General features: G+C 43.2%; 2 protein-coding genes across 5 annotated transcripts; both read right to left on the minus strand.

Moving 5' to 3' along the window:
- Window positions 1-618: 618 nt before the first annotated feature.
- Window positions 619-5799, minus strand: LOC100191459 (Dynamin-related protein 5A). The gene is made up of 8 exons (NM_001136892.1): window positions 5389-5799; window positions 4240-4431; window positions 3940-4146; window positions 3396-3824; window positions 3076-3303; window positions 2810-3005; window positions 1509-2169; window positions 619-1046 (listed from the first exon to the last, which is right to left on the minus strand). Exons 1-8 carry the CDS (start codon window positions 5758-5760, stop codon window positions 860-862), a joined length of 2472 nt encoding a protein of 823 aa, NP_001130364.1. The 5' UTR covers window positions 5761-5799; the 3' UTR covers window positions 619-859.
- A 568-nt stretch (window positions 5800-6367) lies between these two features.
- Window positions 6368-19765, minus strand: LOC542440 (homeobox 3). Of its 4 annotated transcripts, XM_008675213.4 has the most exons (14): window positions 19432-19765; window positions 17894-17940; window positions 16524-17813; window positions 15914-16079; window positions 15702-15825; window positions 15503-15615; window positions 15262-15418; window positions 11056-11414; window positions 9499-9765; window positions 9277-9366; window positions 8833-9171; window positions 8431-8715; window positions 8218-8307; window positions 6368-8129 (listed from the first exon to the last, which is right to left on the minus strand). In XM_008675213.4, exons 3-14 carry the CDS (start codon window positions 17765-17767, stop codon window positions 6630-6632), a joined length of 4734 nt encoding a protein of 1577 aa, XP_008673435.1. In that variant the 5' UTR covers window positions 17768-17813; window positions 17894-17940; window positions 19432-19765; the 3' UTR covers window positions 6368-6629. The 4 variants fall into 4 exon arrangements, with proteins under 4 accessions (XP_008673435.1, XP_035821989.1, XP_008673437.1 ...); XM_035966096.1 differs by lacking the exon at window positions 17894-17940 and having other exon boundaries at window positions 15506-15615; XM_008675215.4 differs by having other exon boundaries at window positions 15506-15615; window positions 16524-17940.
- Window positions 19766-20450: the final 685 nt, after the last annotated feature.

Consider the following 20450-nt stretch of genomic DNA (forward strand, 5'->3'; position numbering starts at 1 on the left):
GGCCACATATATGCTGTCTCCTTCGCTACAAGTAGGAGAGACGCTCCGTCCGTGGCATTTCGGTGGAAGCAGTAGTAGCATGATAGCAACTTGGCAGGCATCTGCTGCAGGACGCCAAACGACGGTTGACGGCGGACAGGCGCGGTCCGAACCAGCATGAATCTCATGCCCTGCGAACATGGCGGAACAGGACAGGCCACCCCACCATGCTAATAGATCCAGGGAGGGGGAGAGAGACCACAGTTGAGAAGGGCACAATCAACGTAGCTATGCTAATGCTGCGCCTTTTGATATCGAGTAAAGCGTACGGACGGTCCTCAAACTTGGGCGAGTGTGTCATATATAGGTTCTCGTACTCACAAAATGCTTTAATTTTTTTTTTTTTTGTCTTTAAACTTATCAGATGCGCCATACCGATCCTCATGCTCCCTCGTCATTTTTATTCTCGAAATATGTCATTTTGGTTCTTAATTTTGTCGAGATTGCCGATGTCGGCTCTCGTAATGCATTATTTCGATTTCAAAAATAGACTCATACAAATTAATTTACGAGTACGATACAATTTAGGTCTTATTCGGTTATTCCAATTTCATATGAACATTTTTGTATTGGTGTCGTCGAGCATAATCAAAGTATTGAATCTGAACAAACGTTAGTGATACAGACCTTGTCAACAAGGAACTGACAGAGTGATACAGAGCTCAAGAAAACAGGGTAAGGCCAAGAAAGATACATGACATGAGAATGGGGATAAAAAAAGAATGGGCCATTGCAATAAGCCCCCGGCATAGTGTACCGTCTGAGAGGATTCGTTAACCACATGAATACACATGCCTGAGGAATTCCAGAAAGATCATCACTACAGAGCCCGGGATATGTTCTTAAACTCATGCAGACAGGACAGCAAAATCTTCTGACGTTTGAGAAGAGAATTGCGCTCGTTCTGAATAGCATCAACTGCCCCAGGCGCGACAAACATGTCCATGAACTTGTCATCACTCACAGCGAATAGCTCAAAGCCGAGTGCCAGAAATAACCTTTCACGGCTGCATTTCACCAGTGAAAGAAACGTCAGAAATAACTTCAAACGTAGTGGGCAGGCATGGATATCTTAAAAATGGCTAGTACCTCTTAACAAACTGATACTGGAGACACAGCTACAGACCTACTTGATGTGCTAGCACTATACCGAAAATTGATTTTGGCAGTTCAAATCTAAAAATACAACTTTCATGGACATCAGTGGACTGAAAAATTCTATTCTGTGATGACGCTCAATTTACATGAGATCAATTGGTTCTGTAGTGGTTACTGGTTACTCATGGTAAATATGATCATGCGCTCAAGCAGCTGACAAAATCAGTTGAGAGTTCAGTGGCAGGTAATCTGGAAATTAGGTGTGGTCAAGTAGCTGAAAACATCAACTTCAATATGTATGTTTTAGAACTCACTAACTGAACAAAGTATAAAGAGTAACAAGTCTGACATAATTATCAGTTTGAACATACCATGGTGTTAAGAATCCAGAGTTCAATGCAGAGGGGACATTTCTTTCAATCAGGACTTCTCGCATCTTGGCAAAATATTGAGCAGATATTGCGCATATGGTGGAGTATGATGACCCTGACTTTGAGCCCATGTCATCTCCAACAATCATACTGTTATGGTGATTTCTGTTTGTATACGCTGCCATCCTTGCATGTCTTTTCCTTGGGCCACCGTCATTTGGGATCCCATTTTCTTTCTTCCTACCACCATGTATATCAGATGGCAGATCAGGAGAAGGCGTCTCAGGTACTGTTAGCTGGCTTTCTCTGAGAACCTCCTTTGACTCATTCCCTTTACTAGTAGGCGGTGTCGAATGCTGCTGATCTCTTGGAGGCAAGTTCTCCTGAGCTTCCTCTAGTGCTGATCCACTGTCTGCTAGATCAAAGGATGTAACTCCAGTAAAGTGACTAAACCTACTCATGGGGTTTGCTACGGATCCAACATCACTCAAAAAGTCGTTGTCATAGCAAATATGGGAGTAAGGGCTCGTAACTGAATCAAGGTGATGACGCACTATCTGCTTGCATTGCTTGGACAATTCTTTGACAAACTTATAATATGAGCACCGGAGAGCAGCAAGAAAGCCAACATAACTATCCATATCTTCAACATTCTGATGATCTGTTAACAAAAAAAAACATTTAGCAAATGGTGAAACTACAAAGTAATAATACCGCTTAGTGCTGGCAATGTAAAAACTGAAAGGACATGGTGGCTTATATCTTCAACATTTTGATTAGCTGTTACGCCCCCAACCACCCTACCCCAAAAAAGTGGGGCATTTAGCAATTGGTGAAAGTACAAAGTAGTCCCTCTGTCCTAGTATATAAGGTGCAATTATCTCTACTTCAAAGATCAAAAAAATGTATTTAATTATCTCTATCAACTTACTGTATCAATATATATATTATATGTATGTCTAAAGAGAGTACACCTTATATTATAGGACTATGAGCTAGAATAAAAAGTAGTTACGCCTTATATTATGGGACAAAGGGAGTAATAATACCATCTAGTGCTGACAATGTAAAAACTGACAGGACATGCAAAAACGTGAATAATCTGAAGTTGGGGAATGCAGATGACTAAATAGGTGGTAGAGAAAAATGCAATCCACCTACCTTTTGATGAACATGTTGAACAAAACATAAGCTACATACTAACCAAATAGTGATAATTTACTTCGCTATAAACCAAATGATACCTAGGAAAATGTAGAAAGCAAGATGAACCGGCATGAATAGCAAGGTCAGGCTCTTACGTTGTGAATCCTTATCGCGGTTACGCTCCATAGCAAGGTCAAACAGACTTTGTAGGACAAATGCAAGCCGGTCACATGCAGTATCAATAAGAGGAGCAAGCCATGATCTTGCAGCCGCCCGAGCTATCTCAGCTGCTGCCTCAGTCAACCTACTGCTTCCACCTCTTCCAGCATGGGCAAGTAGTATGTTCGCAACCTAGTGACATAAGGATATAAGTAATTTCTCCCAAAAAATTGTGTGTAAATGGTTCCAGGCTGAAGAGTACCTTCTCCCTTGACACTTGAGGGCATTCCATTGAATATGTTGCACAGCGAAATTCATGCATTACTCTCTCAAAAGCTGCACCACCATACAGCTTAAGGCTGGAGTTGGCAGGTTTTACAGGCGTATTAATGCCAGGCCAGCTGCCAATAGCACTATGCATTTGTTCCTCCTCCGTAGTCTTCCCCCATATTTCTGGATCTGGATCAGCAGATCCATCAAGTAATGCATGCTTTGGTAACGAAAGGAAATGCCAATTAGTTGAAGTCCAAGTATCAGCAATATAAACGAAAGTGTTAATACGTTGCATTGTGTTTGTAATACCAAGTGTGTGCAAATAGAAGCTGCATGAAGCATTGCCGATCTCCGGAGCTGAGAGACATCAGACGTTGCTTGTAGTTTGGAATCTAATCTCGTTAGGTCCATTGAGACATCAGTGCACCTCTGCTCTAACAATGCCAGGGTAGCTGGAGCTGCTTCTTTGTACCTCTTCTGAAGTTCAGATTCGAGGTACTTCCTCAGGCAGCTGAACCCAATGTGTGATCCATATTTCTCTTCATTGAACCCCCCTTTTACATTATCTCGCAAGTGACGTAGTACATCAATATCAACATGACAGATCTGCCTGCGGAACTCCTCATTGGAAATTGTTCCACGGTCCTTTGGAAGAGCCACGAAGAACGGGTGGATGTTATCCCCAAGGTATCCACTCGCACTCAAGAAGGCATCAACCTCCCACCTCTCCGTGAATTCCTTATGACCAAGAACAATAACGTTTTCATAAGACACAATGACACAACTTGTTTGCACTGAAGAGTGAATACAAGGCAAGCTCAAGTACCAGTTGCTCTTTGTTCTACGAGCATACCTTGAGGCGGTTGTCAAACTTGGAGATGACTATCATGGTGCGCCTGAAAGTGGGATCGATCTCCTTAAGCGTGTCGAGCCAGATCGACGAGCACCACTCAACGCTGCTCTGCTGGAGGAACAGAACGAGGCGGTGGGGAGGGGTCGCGAGTGACTTCACCATCGACCGTATCTCATCCGGTGTGCTCTCTGGCTCGCCTCTCTTAGCCTGCAGCAAACAAACAATATCATCAGTCAGACAGCTGACCAACACCATCACTGACGTCTGAGACCTAAGAAGCCCCAAAGTTCACCTATGTACCTTAAGCACGAAGCCTGGGGTGTCGATGATTGTGAGGTTGGGGCAGTGGGCGTACTCAGCCCTCATGACGATGGGCTTGGATGAGACAGCAGCCTGGATCTTCCGGAGGTGTGATTCAGTGCGCTGCTTGATGAGGTCCGCGATGGCCGTAGCCACCACCATCGGGCTCCCATACTCCTCGGAATCCTCCTCCTGCAACGCTTCGCACAAGAAATCACATCAAACAACCGCTCGTCGGGTTCACATTCTTTACTAGACTCAGGGGCGGAGGACCCTTGTGTTTGATTGTCTAGAGAAAATATCTATTACAAATATTTCAGCTGTCATGTTTTTGTTCGGTGTAATCTAAGGAAAAATACATGGCACTTGTATTATTTTGGTTTAAGGACTAAAGATTAGTCTCTCCGTTTTAGGGGGTGTTTGGTTTCTAGGGACTAATGTTTAGTCCCTTCATTTTATTCTATTTTAGTTTATAAATTGCCAAATATAGAAACTAAAATAAAGTTTTAGTTTCTATATTTAACAATTTTGTAACTAAAATGGAAAAATGCGTAGGGACTAAAAATTAGTCCCTAGAAACCAAACACCCCCTTAGTCTTATTTAGTCTCTGAATTGACAAACGGTAAAATTAAAATAGAGACTAAACTTACCTTAAAAGGTGACTAAAAGAGACTAAATCATATTAATTTCACCTTTTGTCCATAATTTATTTTAGTTGTACTAATTGTCAGAGAATGCCACATGTTTTAGTCTTCTTATGATTTATTTAATATGTTCTGAATATTTTTAGTCCCTATAATTAAACAGAGTAGAGATTAAACTTTAATCCTCTAACTAAACTTTAATCACTAGCCTAAAGTAACCCAACATACTCTTAGGCCAGTCTATTGCTATTGATATCTGCTATCGGTTTGTCGCAGTCTAACTGTCCAGCAGTTTAATCGTCCACGTACACATAGTACATAACAATACAAAACAATGTTTTGGGTAAATTATAGTGTGGACATGGTATTATAGTCCATAAACAACTCGTCCAAACTACAATAGTCCGCCGTACCTTAATTTTAATCTGTTCTCCGAATAGATTCGATATGGGACTGGGAGAAGCAACGGGAGAAAATCTAGGCGACGAATAGTAGCACACGCACCTGGAATCGGCATCTGGGCTCGAGGGCAGTGGGGTCGTGGACCATCTGGAGGACGAGAGGACGGCGGGTGCCCATCTCGACCTCGCGGACGTTGAAGCGGAAGCCAAGGAGCGCCTCTAGGAGGGAGCTCTTCCCATCCGACTGGCCTCCAATCACTACTATCTCCGGGATGGGAAGCTTCTCGCCGAACGCCACGGCCGCTGCCTGCAGCCGGTTGTAAGCCTCGAACCGTGCCTTCGACTCCGCCGTGATCGACGCCGACGCCGCATCTGCTGGCGCCCGGCGAGTGGATGGAGAAGGTGACGGAGCCACGGCCGATTTCAGGTTCGGCGTCCGGCTGGCCGCCGGGGACGAGAGGGAACTGGCCGCCATGCGATGCGAAGGCAGCACTTGGGTGAAGAGGGGATTTGAATTTGAAATGCGGCGAGGGATCAGATGGGATGGGAGCCGTTCGGGTTCGGGATGGCCGTTATATTAATGGATCAGATGGGCTGGGCTGGCACGGAGTTGTACAGCCCAACTAGCCCCCATTGGTAATAATGCGGCTTCAGAAGTTCAGAACGGCTGGATAGAACTGACAACAGTTTTTCTATATCTTGTGAGCTGTTCTTTTAGGCATGTCTTAATTGAAAAAAAAAATCTGTCTCTACACCGCTCTACTCTTTGTATATATTATTTATTAACTATATTTATAATCTAGAGGTTCAGAGCTATATCATGAAATCTGTTTCATATCTCCTATACTTGAAAAATCGATCTAAGAGCTCAAGGTTGTTGTATTTGCTGAGATATACTTGAAAATCGATCTAAGAGCTCAAGGTTGTTGTATTTGCTGCTTGTGTAAGACTGTCGCCTCAAATTTTCTATAAAAAAATCCAGGCACCTTAAATAGAGCAGTTCCCGAGTCAGTGTTATCTGACCCTTCTAGCAATGTGAAATTGCATGCCGTGCAACCCAGATAACATGAACTCATGCAGAAGAAGAGTAACTGCACAAGCTCACATCATGTTGAATGCTTCAGGTTCAAGAGGTTTTGCAACAAGTTCACAGCACAAGTTCACATTAGAAATTCATGACAAGCCAAGGAAGTCTGTAAAAGGAACACATACAACAAAAGGTTTTGCGTCTCGACAACTAGGGTCGTCACTCATTCAGCCATCAAGACTGGATATGTAGTCTTAAAAAGTAGTAATCCGTAGTCAAAATTCGATGAGCAAGATCAGAAATTCGCATCACGGCCATCACCTGAACTTCTGCCGCCGTCTCAGCTCCCGCTGTATAGCCTTTTTTCTAGCGTCGTCTGAAAACTCTACGTTCTCTGCAGACCGAGCTTGGGGGCTTATGACGCTCCCTGAAGCACCACCGCCCTGGTTTTCTCCAGCAGGTCCATATCCTGGTGGAAAGGCTTTCAAGTCCATACTCCTTGAGCCATCCGTTCCCGGGATTCCTGAAGGGCCATATCCTTGCTGCCCGACTTCGTTCGGGATAGTTGAAGGACCTGTAAACATTCTCTGCCCGCCTGTCGAAATCCATGAAGTGATATTGCCCTGACTTTCCCCAGGCCCATAACCTGGCGGACCGGCTTCTCTTGAGATGTTTGTAGAACTCATAAACACTCCCTGCTCATAACTCGTATTCCAAGAAACACGACTGCCCTGGTTTTCCTGTCCATACCCTGGCGGACCTACTCTAGGGTTGGTCGTAGGACTCGTAAACGCCATCTGTTTGCTGCTCATATACCATGGAGTGTCGTTACCCTGGTTCTCTCCAGACACAAATCCTGGAGGACAGGCTTCTCTTGGGAAGGCTTCAGGACTCGTAAACGCTCCCTGCTGGTAATTCGTAGTACATGAAGCGCCGTTGCCCTTGTTTTTTCCAGTAAGCTCATATCCTGGTGGGCCAACTTCTCTGGAGATGGTTGTAGGACTTGTAAACATTCTCAACTCGCATCTCATATTGTCATTCTCCTGGTTTTCTCGAGGCCCATATCCTGGCGGACTGTCTTCTCTTGAGGTGGTCACAGGACTCATAAATACTCCCAACTCGCAGCTTGCATTCCATGAAGTGCCACTGCACTGGTCTTCTCTAGGCCCATATCCTGGTGGACCAAGTTCTCTTGAGATGGTTGTAGGACTCATAAACAATATTTGTTCACTGCTTGTATTCCAGGAAATGCCACTGCCTCGGCTTTCTTCAGGCCCATATCCTGGAGGACTGACTGCTCTTGAGCTGGTCACAGGATTCATAAATAGTCTTCGCTCATAACTTGTATTCCATGGAGCCCCATTGCCCTGGTTTTCTCCAGTCGCATATCCTGGTGGACCAACTTCTCTTGCGATAGCGGTAGGAGCCAGTATCACACTCTGCTCACAGCTAGTATTCCTTGAACTGACCTGAAGAAAGTTTTCTCCAGGACCAGGACCATATCCTGGAAGACCAGCTTCCCTTGAGATGGCAGCTGGAGTCATAGTTATTTTCTCTTCACACCTGGCATATTGGCTCGGTGGGATATCTTCTTCAATGCCTTCGTTAAGATTTATTTGGACCATCAACTTTTCAGAAATCATGTCATTTACATCTGCAGCTGGTTTATCTATCAACCCAACATTGGGTTCTATTACTTGTATGTCATCAAAGGTTGTGCTATTATTATTCACAGTAGTATTTTCTCCCGGGCGTTTCTGATTCTTGGCAACAGCATCTCTTGAATAATGACGAGTGCCAGAGAACCACTTACTGATCTGTTCGAAGAAACTATATTAGGACAAGAGGGAACAATAACAGCCCAATAAGAATGTAGATCAAGATTCTTCAGGGCAGCAGTAATACCTGATTAAATGTCAGTCCTAGCTCTTGTGCCAGACTCTCTTTTGTTGCACGGCAAGGATATGGATCTTTTTCAAAATGTTCCTTAAGCTTCTGCGAGAGAAAAATACAGCGTTAACACTAAATCTGTATCAGACTACAATTAATTGGATTGATTTGTTGAGAAAAACTTGATAATAATTATAACTACACTAAAAGGAGAGATGTATTATATACCTGACTAACTATAGGGCCAAAATGATATTTTGAGACCTTGCCACTGCTGACATTGGAGCGAAGAAATTCAGTTTGCTGCTCACTTGCAGAACCATGAAGCTGCTCACTCTGAATACGTTCATTATTCTGCTCCCTAGCTGGTGCTCTTCTGGAACACCGTTTTGCAGAACGAAGTGATTCAGTAACTGATGATTTTCCATGGTCTTGTAATCTTGTTTTTCGTGGTGTGCTAAGTATGGACCACTCTTCATCACTTGAGTCAGATGATTCTTGTTCGTAAGACTCCTTTAGAATTGCACATGAAACAAATGAAAGGGAGATGAGTAAAGCTAAGGGACGGATTCCAAAATTCATTCTCTATTTTCATATTCTGAAATGAAAACACCCACTATCAAAACCTACCATCTCAATTTCTGTTCCAGAAAGCGGTATATCTTCATTATTACATTGGTTAAGACTGCTCTGCATCACCGGTTTCTCAGGAACAATGTCATTTTTATCCCTAGTTAACTTTTCCATCGCTCCTTGGTTAAGATTGTCCTGCACCATCGGTTTCTCAGGAACAATGCCATTTCTATCCCCCGTCAACTTTTCCATCACCCCAGCATTGGGTTGTTTTGCTTGCATGCTGTCTACAGTTGTCTCATCATTATTCTCACAAGTATGGCTGTCAGGATGCATTTCTTTTTTGGCAGAAGCAACCCTTGAATAGTGACGAGTACTAGAGAACCATTTGGAGACCTGTTAACAGAAACTCTATTAAGGAAGAAGTATAACTACAACTCCACCAAGTGTATGGCACGGCAGAAAATTCTTGGGAGGGACAACAAATGCAGAACTTAGTACCTGATTAAATGTCAAGCCTAGTTCTTCTGATAGATTTTCTTTTGTTTCACGGCTAGGATATGGATCTTTCTCAAAATGCACCTTCAATTTCTGCAAGAGATATATGTCATAAGTCATAACTGATCTCAAGTCACAATTAAATGGTTAAAATTGTCAACACAAAGTAGCTGGGTGAAAATTCAGATAATAAACGCAACAGAGATATTTAAAAAATTTCTATACCTGGGTAACTTCAGGATCATACTTCCGTCCTGTGCTACTACTGCCATTGGAGCGAAGAACTTCAGTTTTCTGCTCACTGTTAGAACCATGAGGCCGGCTCTGTGGTGTAAGTTCATTATTCTGCTGCCCTGCTGGTGCTCTTCTAGAGCACCGTTTTACAGGACGAAGTCGCTCATCAAGTGAATCTGTTCCACTGCCTTCTAAGAGTTCTTTTCCAGACCACTCTTCTTCATCACTTGAATTAGATGATTCTTCCTCATATGCCTCCTTTGTATTGCCAATGCAGTAATGAAAGAGATTAGAGAAAAGAGTAGGGCCAGAGCATGCATATAATAATTTGCTTTAGTGTGCAATGTAGTTTTAGTGTAAGTCGTGAGCTGATTGCGTCACTAAAGATGGAATTCCATTGACAAAGAAATTATGAATGTTACTACCCCTATCAGTATTTCCAATTATTCTATTTTTGTGCTTTTTACCTTGATGTTTGATATTTACGGAGGATTTGTTTGTTTTAGTGGCCCTTGTTGGGTCTCTAGCCTACTCCAACTTGTTTGGTAATACAAAAGGCTTTGAGCGGAAGGGCCTCTAGCTGAGTTGGTTAGGTGGTCTGAGTAGCACTCCTTGGTCTTGGGTCCCCGACTCCCCGTGGGAGCGAATTTCAGGTTGTGGTTAAAAAAATCCCCACGTTTGTCCCACGCCAAAGCATAGATCTAAGGCTCGGCCCCGGACGTGGTCGTTCTCACATGGGCTTCGATGCCGTTTTGTATGGGTGGGGCAGGGGTTTTCTCGACCTTTGTGAGGTCTTCTTCTTACATACAATGCTCGGGGGCTCTCTTACACCCCGCAGGTCGTGTTTTTTTATACAAAAGGCTTTGATTGTCTTTGCATGAATGCTTGACAGTAGGACCTAGTTTAGTTTAAATTTTATTTTATCAAACATGCAGTGTATATTATATTATGAAAAATACATAGATTTAATTGCTTGAAGCATTTTCCCTTAATGATATTGTAAATCTATTCACCATGTGTATAACAATAAGATAGGGGCTGCATCTTTCTGCTTGAAGGCCTGTAGACATATAAAAAAATGAAAAGTTTTCCTATCATGAATACAAATAGCATGATGAGACAGACATGATCTGATTTTATCTTTTGTCAGAAGCATTAGTTTGTGCTCTTGCTGCTACTAGAAAAGAAAAACATGAGAGGAATAGATGGAAAAGGGGAAGATAGATTTGTGTTGTATATGGCGAAGGGACCAAGGTTGCTAGTTCCCAACCTTTATATTTTGACTACATTCAACTATGCAACAAAGATAAGCATTTAATGTTTACTGGAAGAAGGGTTCCGTTCTTACCTTTCATATAATCCTATCTCTTATATTGTTAAACTAGGGATAAAATTATTCATATTGCATTCTTACCTTTCATATCTCTTATACTGTTAAACTAGGACTTAAATTATTCACATTAGGGCTTAGCAAAAGGTGGGAAACACCAGATACAGAAAACATGTATTCATGGTACCAGGAAAATGTGAGAGAGATGGCATACATACATCGTATAGTTTTTTGTAATCCAACCGTTCAACCTGCCGCCTGCTTGGAACTGGTAGCACTATGTCTTGCTCTAGCTCCATGTCCATAAATGCATGATTGTGGTTTTCTTCATTAGAGCGTCTACTGTAGGCCCTGAGTTTCATTCTATCAGTACGGTTTATCACATTTGATAATGGAGATGCCGAGACTTCATCCTGGCCGCAAGATTTAGCAATCTCAGCACAAAAATAATCAGAGTCAGATGTGAAATCTGACTCTTCTGAGTTCAATCCATCATTTTGGTCTTCACTAGAATCTGGACCTGCTGGATCGAAGTCACCATCCCCTGAGTCCTCCGAAGGCAAGCCGAGGTCATCCGCTGTACTTGCATTATTAGAAGCAAGGTCGTTAGTATCCCAGCTCATCCTAGAATCTTATGGTAGATCCTACCAAGTTGAAAAGAGCCCATCCCACTATGGCTCTTGAATTTCGTAGTACCCCGATCCTACATGAAGTTCCATGCGATCCTATAAGTTGGGTAGGATCTTCCGTAGGATCATGATCCTAAGATCCTACATAATAATTGATGTAAATGACTTTTTACATGACGTGATTAGTCACTTGTGATAGAATATTATTTAAAGTTAAAATGGATTGCAAATACTTGTCAACAAATTCACATAAATTTACAATGAAGTCAAGTAAACTAATTAATACTATAGGCCTCAATCTTTGATAACATATGTCATGTTTGGCACACAAGATTTTCACTTTTTTCTAGCCATAACAGGTGCCAAACAAGCAGCTTACACCTATTCATTGTGGGGAGGAGGAGCTGTCTGTTATTTCAGATTTATTGCCTTGTGACGTGAAGGAGTTCCCAATTCCCGTGTAACTACCTTGGCCTCCCCATATCCATCAGAAAACTGACAAATGTTGAGCTTCAGCCTCTCATTGACAAGGTCTCGAATAAGTTACCGGGGTGGAAAGCATCCCACTTGAGTACAGCTGGACGTCTGATGATGGTCAAGACGGCCTTATCTTCTATCCCTGTGTACTCATTGCTGGCCTTGGACCTTCCTAGATGGGTGATCAAAGCAATTGATAAACGAAGGAGAGGTTTCCTATGAAAAGGACAAGACCAGGCCAATGAGGGGAATTGTCTTGTCTCTTGGGAATGCGTTCAACGGCCCTTTCATTTTGGTGGTCTTGGCATTATCAACCTGGAGCGGTTTAGTTGGGCTCTTCGTGCTCGTTGGTTGCGGCTGCAAAAGACAGATGCTGCTAGACCCCGGGAAGGTCTCCCCATTAGGGTACCTCCAATTGCGCAAGCTTTATGCAAGGTTGCTGTTGTTACCCATGTGGGCAATGGGGAATCAACCAAATTCTGGACAGATCGCTGGATACAAGGTAAAACTGCTGCAGAATGGGCACCTAACCTGCTTCAATTGGTCCCCAAAAGAGCTAGACGGCAGCGATCTGTGTCCCAAGGTCTACAAAACAGAAAATGGGTCTCTGACATTCAAGGGGCTCTGACAGTACAAGTTTTAGTGGAGTATCTGCAGCTATGGAACCTTTTGGACAGAGTGGAACTGCAGCAAGTTACGCCGGATCAGCATTCCTGGCACCTATCCAAGCATGGGATCTATTCTAGAAATCAGCTTATGAGGCATTCTTTAATGGAGCAATTAAATTTGCCCCCTGAAAACGCATCTGGAAGACTCAGGCTCCTCTAAAAGGCAGATCTTTCATCTGGTTAGCAGTTAAGAACCGTTGTTGGACTGCCGATAGACTTGCAAAAAGAGGAATGTCCCACCCTAGTTCTTGCCCGCTTTGTGACCAGTCTATGGAGACAATTCAACACTGTCTGACTACCTGCATCTTCACTAGAGAAATCTGGTTTCTCTTATTCTCTAAATTGGGCCTACAAAGTCTTGTTCCAGAAGCTGATGACATTATTATTAGATGGTGGAGTCCAAAGAACATAGAAGTGGCCTCGATTCCTTCATTGTGCTTGTAGCTTGGGAGATTTGGAAGCACAGGAATTCTTGTGTGTTCGATGGGAAAAGACCATGTGTTCTGTCTGTCCAACAGGCTGTGGCTAATGAGTGTGTTCTTTGGTGTGCAGCAGAAGCCTCGGCTCTTCAGGGCCTGCTTGGCCACCTCTTAGCTGTTGGAGTCTAGGCTTTGGTCGTTTTCTTTTTCTTTGGTGTAGTTAGTCATGGATGAGTTTTTGTACGCTTGTTGGTGGCCGCGTAAGGAGGCCTCTCGATTTTGTACTGGTCCGTTAGGACCCTTTTTCTCCTCTAAATATAATGTCATGCAGCCCTCCTGCGTTTCTTGGAAAAAAACAAGCAGCTTACCAAGCGGCTTAAAAATAGAGCTCAATAAGAATGAACTATTTTTGTCAAATGTGCAGGAAAGCTTTTTTTAGAAAATGGAAGAAACTTCACGCTTCTGCGTCTCCACACACAGTGTTCACATTATTACATAGTTTCAGCGATATTGCTAATGAATTAGGGAAACATGGAATGCAAAAGTTATGCATGAGTCTATTATCAAATTTCCATTCATGGGAAGCGAACAGCTCCAATGCAGTGGTCTCTAATTTTCTGCTCGCTAATCGGAAGTCGGAACAAATGTGTAGGAAAGCTGCATATCATTATATTAAGAAGAAATAGGGCAACCCCCCTTGCAAAACCACACAACCCCATCAACAAGCTCAAACTAGCATTTGTGCCTAATACAAATTGTTAGTCTGAAGAATGAATTGGATGCCAGCTTTTCTGGGCAGCGGCTGGAGACCAGCTTTTTCCTCCCGTGTGCAACTCCTCCGCCAGTCTGCCTACGACTTTCTACATCCATGTCATTCCCTCCATCCAAGCCACCCCTATTTGCACCTCACCGAGTCACCGTGCGCAGCAATTTTGGAGGCGTGGAGGACTGGAGGTTCTAGAGCCCCCGGTCTTTTATCCTTTGGCTCAAGGGCCAAAAGCAAAGATGAGGGATGGGCTTATCCAAAAGCTCATTGCCTTCTCCAACACCTAGGTTCTTTGTCACCAGCTCGCCTCCAGTGGCACCAACTGCAGCAAGCCCCCCCCCCCCCCCCGAAATCCACTCGTCAGAGATTCCCTCGGAGAAGATCCATTGGCCAAAGCTAACTTTGCCAAGCTCTCCTCCGATGAGGCTGATTGCAATCTCCTTGTTCAACACGACAACAAGGGAGATATTGCTCCCTCTCCATGAAATGGGGGGGGGGGGGGGCATAGGAGAAAGGAGAAAAGGCCAGAAAGCTGCCAAAATGGGACAACTTCTCCTTTGCATTTAGCAGCTTTCTAAAAACTCGACCTGCAGGGGGTAAGACAGCCCCCGGGTATTTTTTTAAGAAGACCTTATCACACAGGTCGAGAAAACCCCCGAACCCCTGCCACACCCATACACAGCAGCTCTGAAGCCCATGTGAGAACGACCACGACCGGGGCTGAGCCTTAGACCTGTGCTTTGGCGTGGGACAAATGAGGAGATTTTTTTAACCACGGCCTGAAATTCGCTCCCACGGGGAGTCGAACCCAGGACCCGAGGAGTGCTACTCAAACCACCTAGCCAACTCAGCTAGAGGCCCTTTCGCTTTAGCAGCTTTCTAATAAGTAGTTGTAGTAGGCTAGCAAAAGCTAGCTTATAGAAAAGTTTGAGTTGTGCCAATCAGGCCCATATCACAAATATTTCATTAAAAATATATTGATTGTGAAGTTCAATAGGATCCCTTACTACAATCCAATTCTACGATGTAATCTGGTATTGCCAGGCAAAAAAATGATCCTAATCGGCGAAAGGGTCTCTAGCCAAGTTGGTTAGGTGGTCTGAGTAGCACTCCTCATGTCTTGGGTTTGACTCCCCGTTGGAGCGAATTTTCGGGCTGTGGTTAAAAAAATCCCCTCGTCTGTCCCACGACCAAAGCACGGGTCTAAGACATGGTCCTGGTCATTCTCACATGGGCTACGGTGCCGCTGTGTATGGGTGGGGCAGGGATTCGGGGGTTTTCTCGACCTGCGTGAGAAGGTCTTCTTCTTGTTATAATGCCGTGGGGGCGGTCTTAACCCCCGCAGGTCGAGTTTTTTTTAAAATGATCCTAATCCTAACAACCTTGATTGGAAAGAACAGACCTGTTTTTGAAAAGGTTTGGAATGCTCAAACGAGGTAATGAATTCTAAGACATCAGATCTGACCTTTGCTATCATCCTCTTCAGAAAACCTGATTTCATTCACCATGTGCGTTCCAACCAATGCAAGGTTAGCACTGTCCTTTATATGATCTGGCAGCAGATCAGAAGCATCAACTTGTTTAGAACCATTGGCAGTTGAAGCTGCCTCAGGGAAAACTTTCTGCAGAGATTAAAAGCAGTGTCATATTAGAATATAATTCAACCTCATTTATCTTCGTTCTACAGGTACTTTGTAGGTTTTTACCACCCATGAGTCATGAATGGAGAGTTTGCTTCCTTGAAGTTCATTTAACGCATCTATATAGTCTGCTTTGCACACACATGCAGGGCAAAGCCATCCTTCATCCCCCGGAGGAACTAGACATAAAAACAATTATAAATGAGCAACGAATGCAATGATGATTTGAGAACATAGGGAAACCAAAAGATGTAGTGGATATTACTTTCTTCAGTTAGCAAAGGAGGGCTCAAACAATTCTGGTGGAATCCTCTGTCACAGGCTCCATCACAAAGAATGATGTCATTTTGTGAAGTAACATCCTTTGAGCCACATATGGCACAAAATATCTGAAAGCTGAAACAAATTATCTCTGCACTAACTTGACGACCAGGCTTAAATAATGTTAGATAACAAGAATAAAATGAGACTGCCTACATCTTCGCTTGAAATTTGTCCTGCTGAATCAAACAAAGATTCTTCAAGCTTCCCCTTCGATAAAAGAGAGTCCATATTTCGAAAAGCTTCCCGGATTCTTAACTTGCATTGAAGGATTTCTGCCTTGGCTCGTTCAAGCTCCTTCTCGGGTCTTATTTTTTCCAAACTGCAAATTTATACAATCAACACAGTACATGACAAGAGGCCAAGAGGGCACACTTGAAGTCTATTAATAGAATTACAGAAATGCATGGTGGAATGTGAGTTGCAAGATATTCCCAAAATATTGTAGGCAGATATAGAACATTCAATGCAGCCAGTATGTGACCAAGATCTGTTCTATTTGACATTTTGACATACCACCCTAGCAAAAAAACTGTGAATATGGAATAACAGTTACATAAAAAAGAAAACAAAGTTAGACACCTAGTATATGAGGATATTGTACTTGTACACATTGTATCCTACCTAGTAGCAACTAATTATATACTTTTTGGAATGAAGTGAACTAATAAATGCTCCAAATCAATCACTAATTCTAGAAAAGGGTGAAATGCACAAAATGGAATTGAACAGCAATATGAAACATGTTTCATGTTTGATGACAAACCTTTGGCCTTTCCAACCTTCACTTGCATAAGCCTGAATAAAGGCTTGTTCATACTTCATTCGATTCAAAATATATTTAATTCTTTGACAAATTTTTAAGTAGTCCTTCTTGGGACTGCGATCCTTTGAAGGCTTGCAATTTCTTTTTTTTGTCACAGTTGGTTCAGCAGAAGTACTGCCATTTACAGGCTCAGTACATGTCTCATTCTTCTTTCCTGAGGCAGAGCGAAGAACCCTGACACCAATCTTTGGGTTATCAGTCTTTGGCATTGCACCACCTTTCTTTTTCCTCGCAGCTGGCTGAGCAGCAGTACTATCATTTAAAGGCTCACTAGATGCCTCATTTGCCCTTTCTGAGGTAGAGCAAAGCACCCTGGCACTGCTCTTAAAGGAACTGCCATTCTTTCTTCTTTTCGCAGCTGGTTGACCAGTAGTACTATTATTTAGTGGCTCAATAGATACATCAATCTTATTATTTGAGGCAGAGCGAAGCACCCTGACACTGCTATTGGGACTTCCCTCCTTTGAACGACTGACACCTTTCCTTCTATTTGCAGCTGGTTCAACAGCACCACTATCATTTAAAGGCTCGGTACATGTCTCATTCTTATATTTTGAAGTAGATCGAAGCACCCTGACACTGTTGCTGGGACTTCCCACCTTTGACGGACTGGTGCATTTTCTTTTACTTGAAGCTGGTTCAACAGCAGCACTATCATTTAAAGGTTTGATACATGTCTCATCCTTAGCTTTTGAAGCAGACCGAAGCACACTGAGACCAGAGCTCAGACTCCCCACCTTTGAGGAATTGGCGTTTTTTCTTTTATTTGTAGCTGCCTCACCAGCGGTCCTGTCACTTTGAGGCTCACTGCGCGCCATATCTTTATTTTTTATTGCAGAGCGAAGCACCCTGACACTGCTGCTGGGACTTCCAACCTGTGAGGGATTGGCATGTTTTCTTTTATTTGCAGCTGGCTTATCAATGATCCTGTCATTTAGAGGCCCGCTATGTGCCTCGTCCTTATTTTTTGATGTAGAACGAAGTAGCCTGACAGTGCTATTAGGACTATCTAGCTGGTTGCCACTTCTTTTTTTCACAGCTGCTTGGGTAGCAGCAGCCGCATTCAGAGGCTCACTGTCCTTATTATTATTGGCTAAGGCAGAGCGAAGAACTCTACCACTACTATGTGCAGACCTCAAGGGATACCTTTTGCTTGGTGATACTTCTGACCCTTTCCTTCCCATTTTACTGTTTGTATGTCATACACTTGTTCCCAATGTCGTTGTGGCCCTGAACAAGACCAAATAAATGATAAACACAAATGAATATCCTCCACAGTAACTGCTAGGCCACCGGAATATCAGAGAAACCTTCATTAACAAGGTAAGTTATCCAGTCAAGATAGATGTGTCAAGACCTACAGTGATGAAAAATATTAAAAATATGTGAATATGCTTGTTAATAGTGCCAACAAATATTAAAATCTTCTTTCGCTAATGCATATGTCCTCAGTAATTGCTTTGAAAAGGGATGTTTTCTCCATGGCTCACAAAATAATGCAACTAAAACTTAAGGGGAAAATGAATGTAAGAATGCAAAGGAGCACTGGATTCAACAAGTGGAGAACAGAAGCCAGGCAACCCATATACATAGGTCGGTTCAAAACTAAATATATGCATCACAGCAACTGCATGTCTGCATGTATTCATCTCAATATCAAAAATAAGTCAGACAGGCAATATATCATATGTCATGTTCTTTATGTCGCCAACATGAGATGCTAATCTAAGAACAACTCACTTGAAGAACAAGACAGATCAATTTCTTGATCAAAATTAGCACAGCGTACATTTCCAGGATGATTTTGACACCATATTCTATAAGTAAATTAACACCCTCCATTCCAAGTTTCACACAGCTAACCTAAACTAACCAGGTTAGAGTTCCACTCTGCCACTAAAACATCTGGAGCACCCTAAACTCACCACCTTCTACACTGGAATTTGGGCTTGCAGGTGGGAGTCAGTAGCACAAGAAATGGGTGTACACATGTACACCTGATAATTTGTGCAAGAAACCAAAGATAGTAGGCATAATACATGTACACACCTGTGACTTAGATCAAATCCGAACACAGATAACCAAATAGGTTACGTTAGGGTTTAGGTCTTCTTTCACACAGTAGGAGGCATGGGCGGTTCTGGATCCCCTGGATGGGGTGCTACGAGTTCAGTCCAAAAAACATTGAGCATTTACAATTCATGGTATTTGGAGATGCGTGGCTGGGTGCTTAATGAGAGAGGGTATGGTTAATCATTAAGCATCAGCATATAAGTTAATTCCCAAAGTGCAAACAGGCAGAAAGATAGGTTCAACCACCTTTTTAGCTTGCATTGAGCATTGGTGCTACGTGCTAACTCATCTTACCTTCCAAGCATCAGGTGCTAATGGTATGGTAAGGAAAACCGGGGGGGGGGGGGGGGGGGGGGGGGGGGGGGGTTATCTAAGCAAAGGCCAAAGGGCCAAGCCCAACCGGACACCCCAACACACACCAGGTCATTCAGCGCATCCCGAGATCGCTCGCCTCCTTGCGCTACTCGTTTATCTTCCGCAGGAGCTCGCGTTTCAGCCGGCGGCGGTGGCACCGTCCGGTGCTCCCCAATCCTGCCAAAAGCCCCAGCAATCACCGATATTCATCGAGACCTTAACCCCCCCAGACGGACAGATCCAGAGTCCGACGGCTGCGGCTCCGCGAAGGCGCCAGGCAGCCTGTGGCTTGTGCGGCGGCATGGTGGCGTGCCCCAGCTGCTCAGTGAGGATGCAAATCTAGCAACAGCATCCAAGGTCAGCACCCCCTTTGCCCCTTATCTAGATCCGCCACTGGTGGAAAGAGAAGGGGTGGACACACCTGGCGGGTGCTCGTCGCCGGCGAAGGGCAAGAGCCAACAGGAAGACCTGGTCGCCTATCCTACGGCTGCGTCGTCGGTCGCCTGTCCTACGGCTGCGTCGTCGGTCGCCCAGTCGTCGCCAAGACACAGGTAGAGGCGTAGAGCTCACGGAGAGCACGCCTGGTACTGATTTGCATCTGTAGGCAGTAGGCTGTAGCAGGCCGCTGGCCACGTGTTTAATCAAGGCGTCAAAAACAGATGTCATCGTGTCTGTTTTCTGCCTTTTTTACTTTGATGAACCAAGATTGACTCCAGTGTCAAGTCGAGTGCGATCATTAATAGCATTTTTGTTTGAGAAATGGATTCTTCCATCGTCTTCTCGCTTCTAACTTTTTTTTATTAATTTGTAGAATAGAACAAGTTGATCCATCGCATTTCATTTCTCATCGACTAATAATTAGTTCTAACATGATAAATGAGTTTATTCCATCAAATTTGTGTAATGAATTTATGATGCACCACCTCACCTTATTAAAAATGGATTGATTCTTCGAACCAAACACTCCAGTAATAAATTGCTCTACCGGCTATATCCTATTCCAATATCGGCTATATCCTATTCCAAAGCTCGTGTTATGACTAGAGCAGAAAGCGTTTGGCGTAACTTTGCTCCACTCTAAAGTAGATTTAGTCCAAATTACTTTAAAGTGGAGCATAATTATGTCAAATATTCCTAAAACTTATGACGTGTTTGGTAAGTAATTATGTCAAATATTCCTAAAACTTATGACGTGTTTGGCAAGGTATTTCAAAAACCATAGTTTTAGAATGCTAAGGTTTTAAAATGTCGTGACACAACAAAAGTTTTATTTATATCACTCTAACCAATATTTGTTTGGAGACAAAGTATCTAAAACTATGATATTTAGTGTACATGTTGTGCTAGAAGCTAATTATAAACAAAACAATTAGGTTGGAGTAGAACTTTTATGACCATGTTATTCTAGATAATACGATATTTTTAGAGTATTAGAAACTC

This window comes from Zea mays, chromosome 3 (genome assembly GCF_902167145.1).
Source record: "Zea mays cultivar B73 chromosome 3, Zm-B73-REFERENCE-NAM-5.0, whole genome shotgun sequence".
Taxonomy (NCBI): Eukaryota; Viridiplantae; Streptophyta; class Magnoliopsida; order Poales; family Poaceae; genus Zea; species Zea mays.

Coding starts and splice junctions, on each gene's coding strand:
- LOC100191459 (NM_001136892.1), bottom strand. CDS start 5,760: ATGGCGGCCAGTTCCCTCTCGTCCCCGGCGGCCAGCCGGACGCCGAAC. Junction 4,147..4,239: donor CCCCAGGCTTCGTGCTTAAG/GTACATAGGTGA, acceptor TGTTTGCTGCAG/GCTAAGAGAGGCGAGCCAGA. Junction 3,006..3,075: donor CTCAAGTGTCAAGGGAGAAG/GTACTCTTCAGC, acceptor TTATGTCACTAG/GTTGCGAACATACTACTTGC.
- LOC542440 (XM_008675213.4), bottom strand. CDS start 17,767: ATGGGAAGGAAAGGGTCAGAAGTATCACCAAGCAAAAGGTATCCCTTG. Junction 15,419..15,502: donor CCATTCATGACTCATGGGTG/GTAAAAACCTAC, acceptor TAATCTCTGCAG/AAAGTTTTCCCTGAGGCAGC. Junction 8,716..8,832: donor CTGGAACAGAAATTGAGATG/GTAGGTTTTGAT, acceptor GCAATTCTAAAG/GAGTCTTACGAACAAGAATC.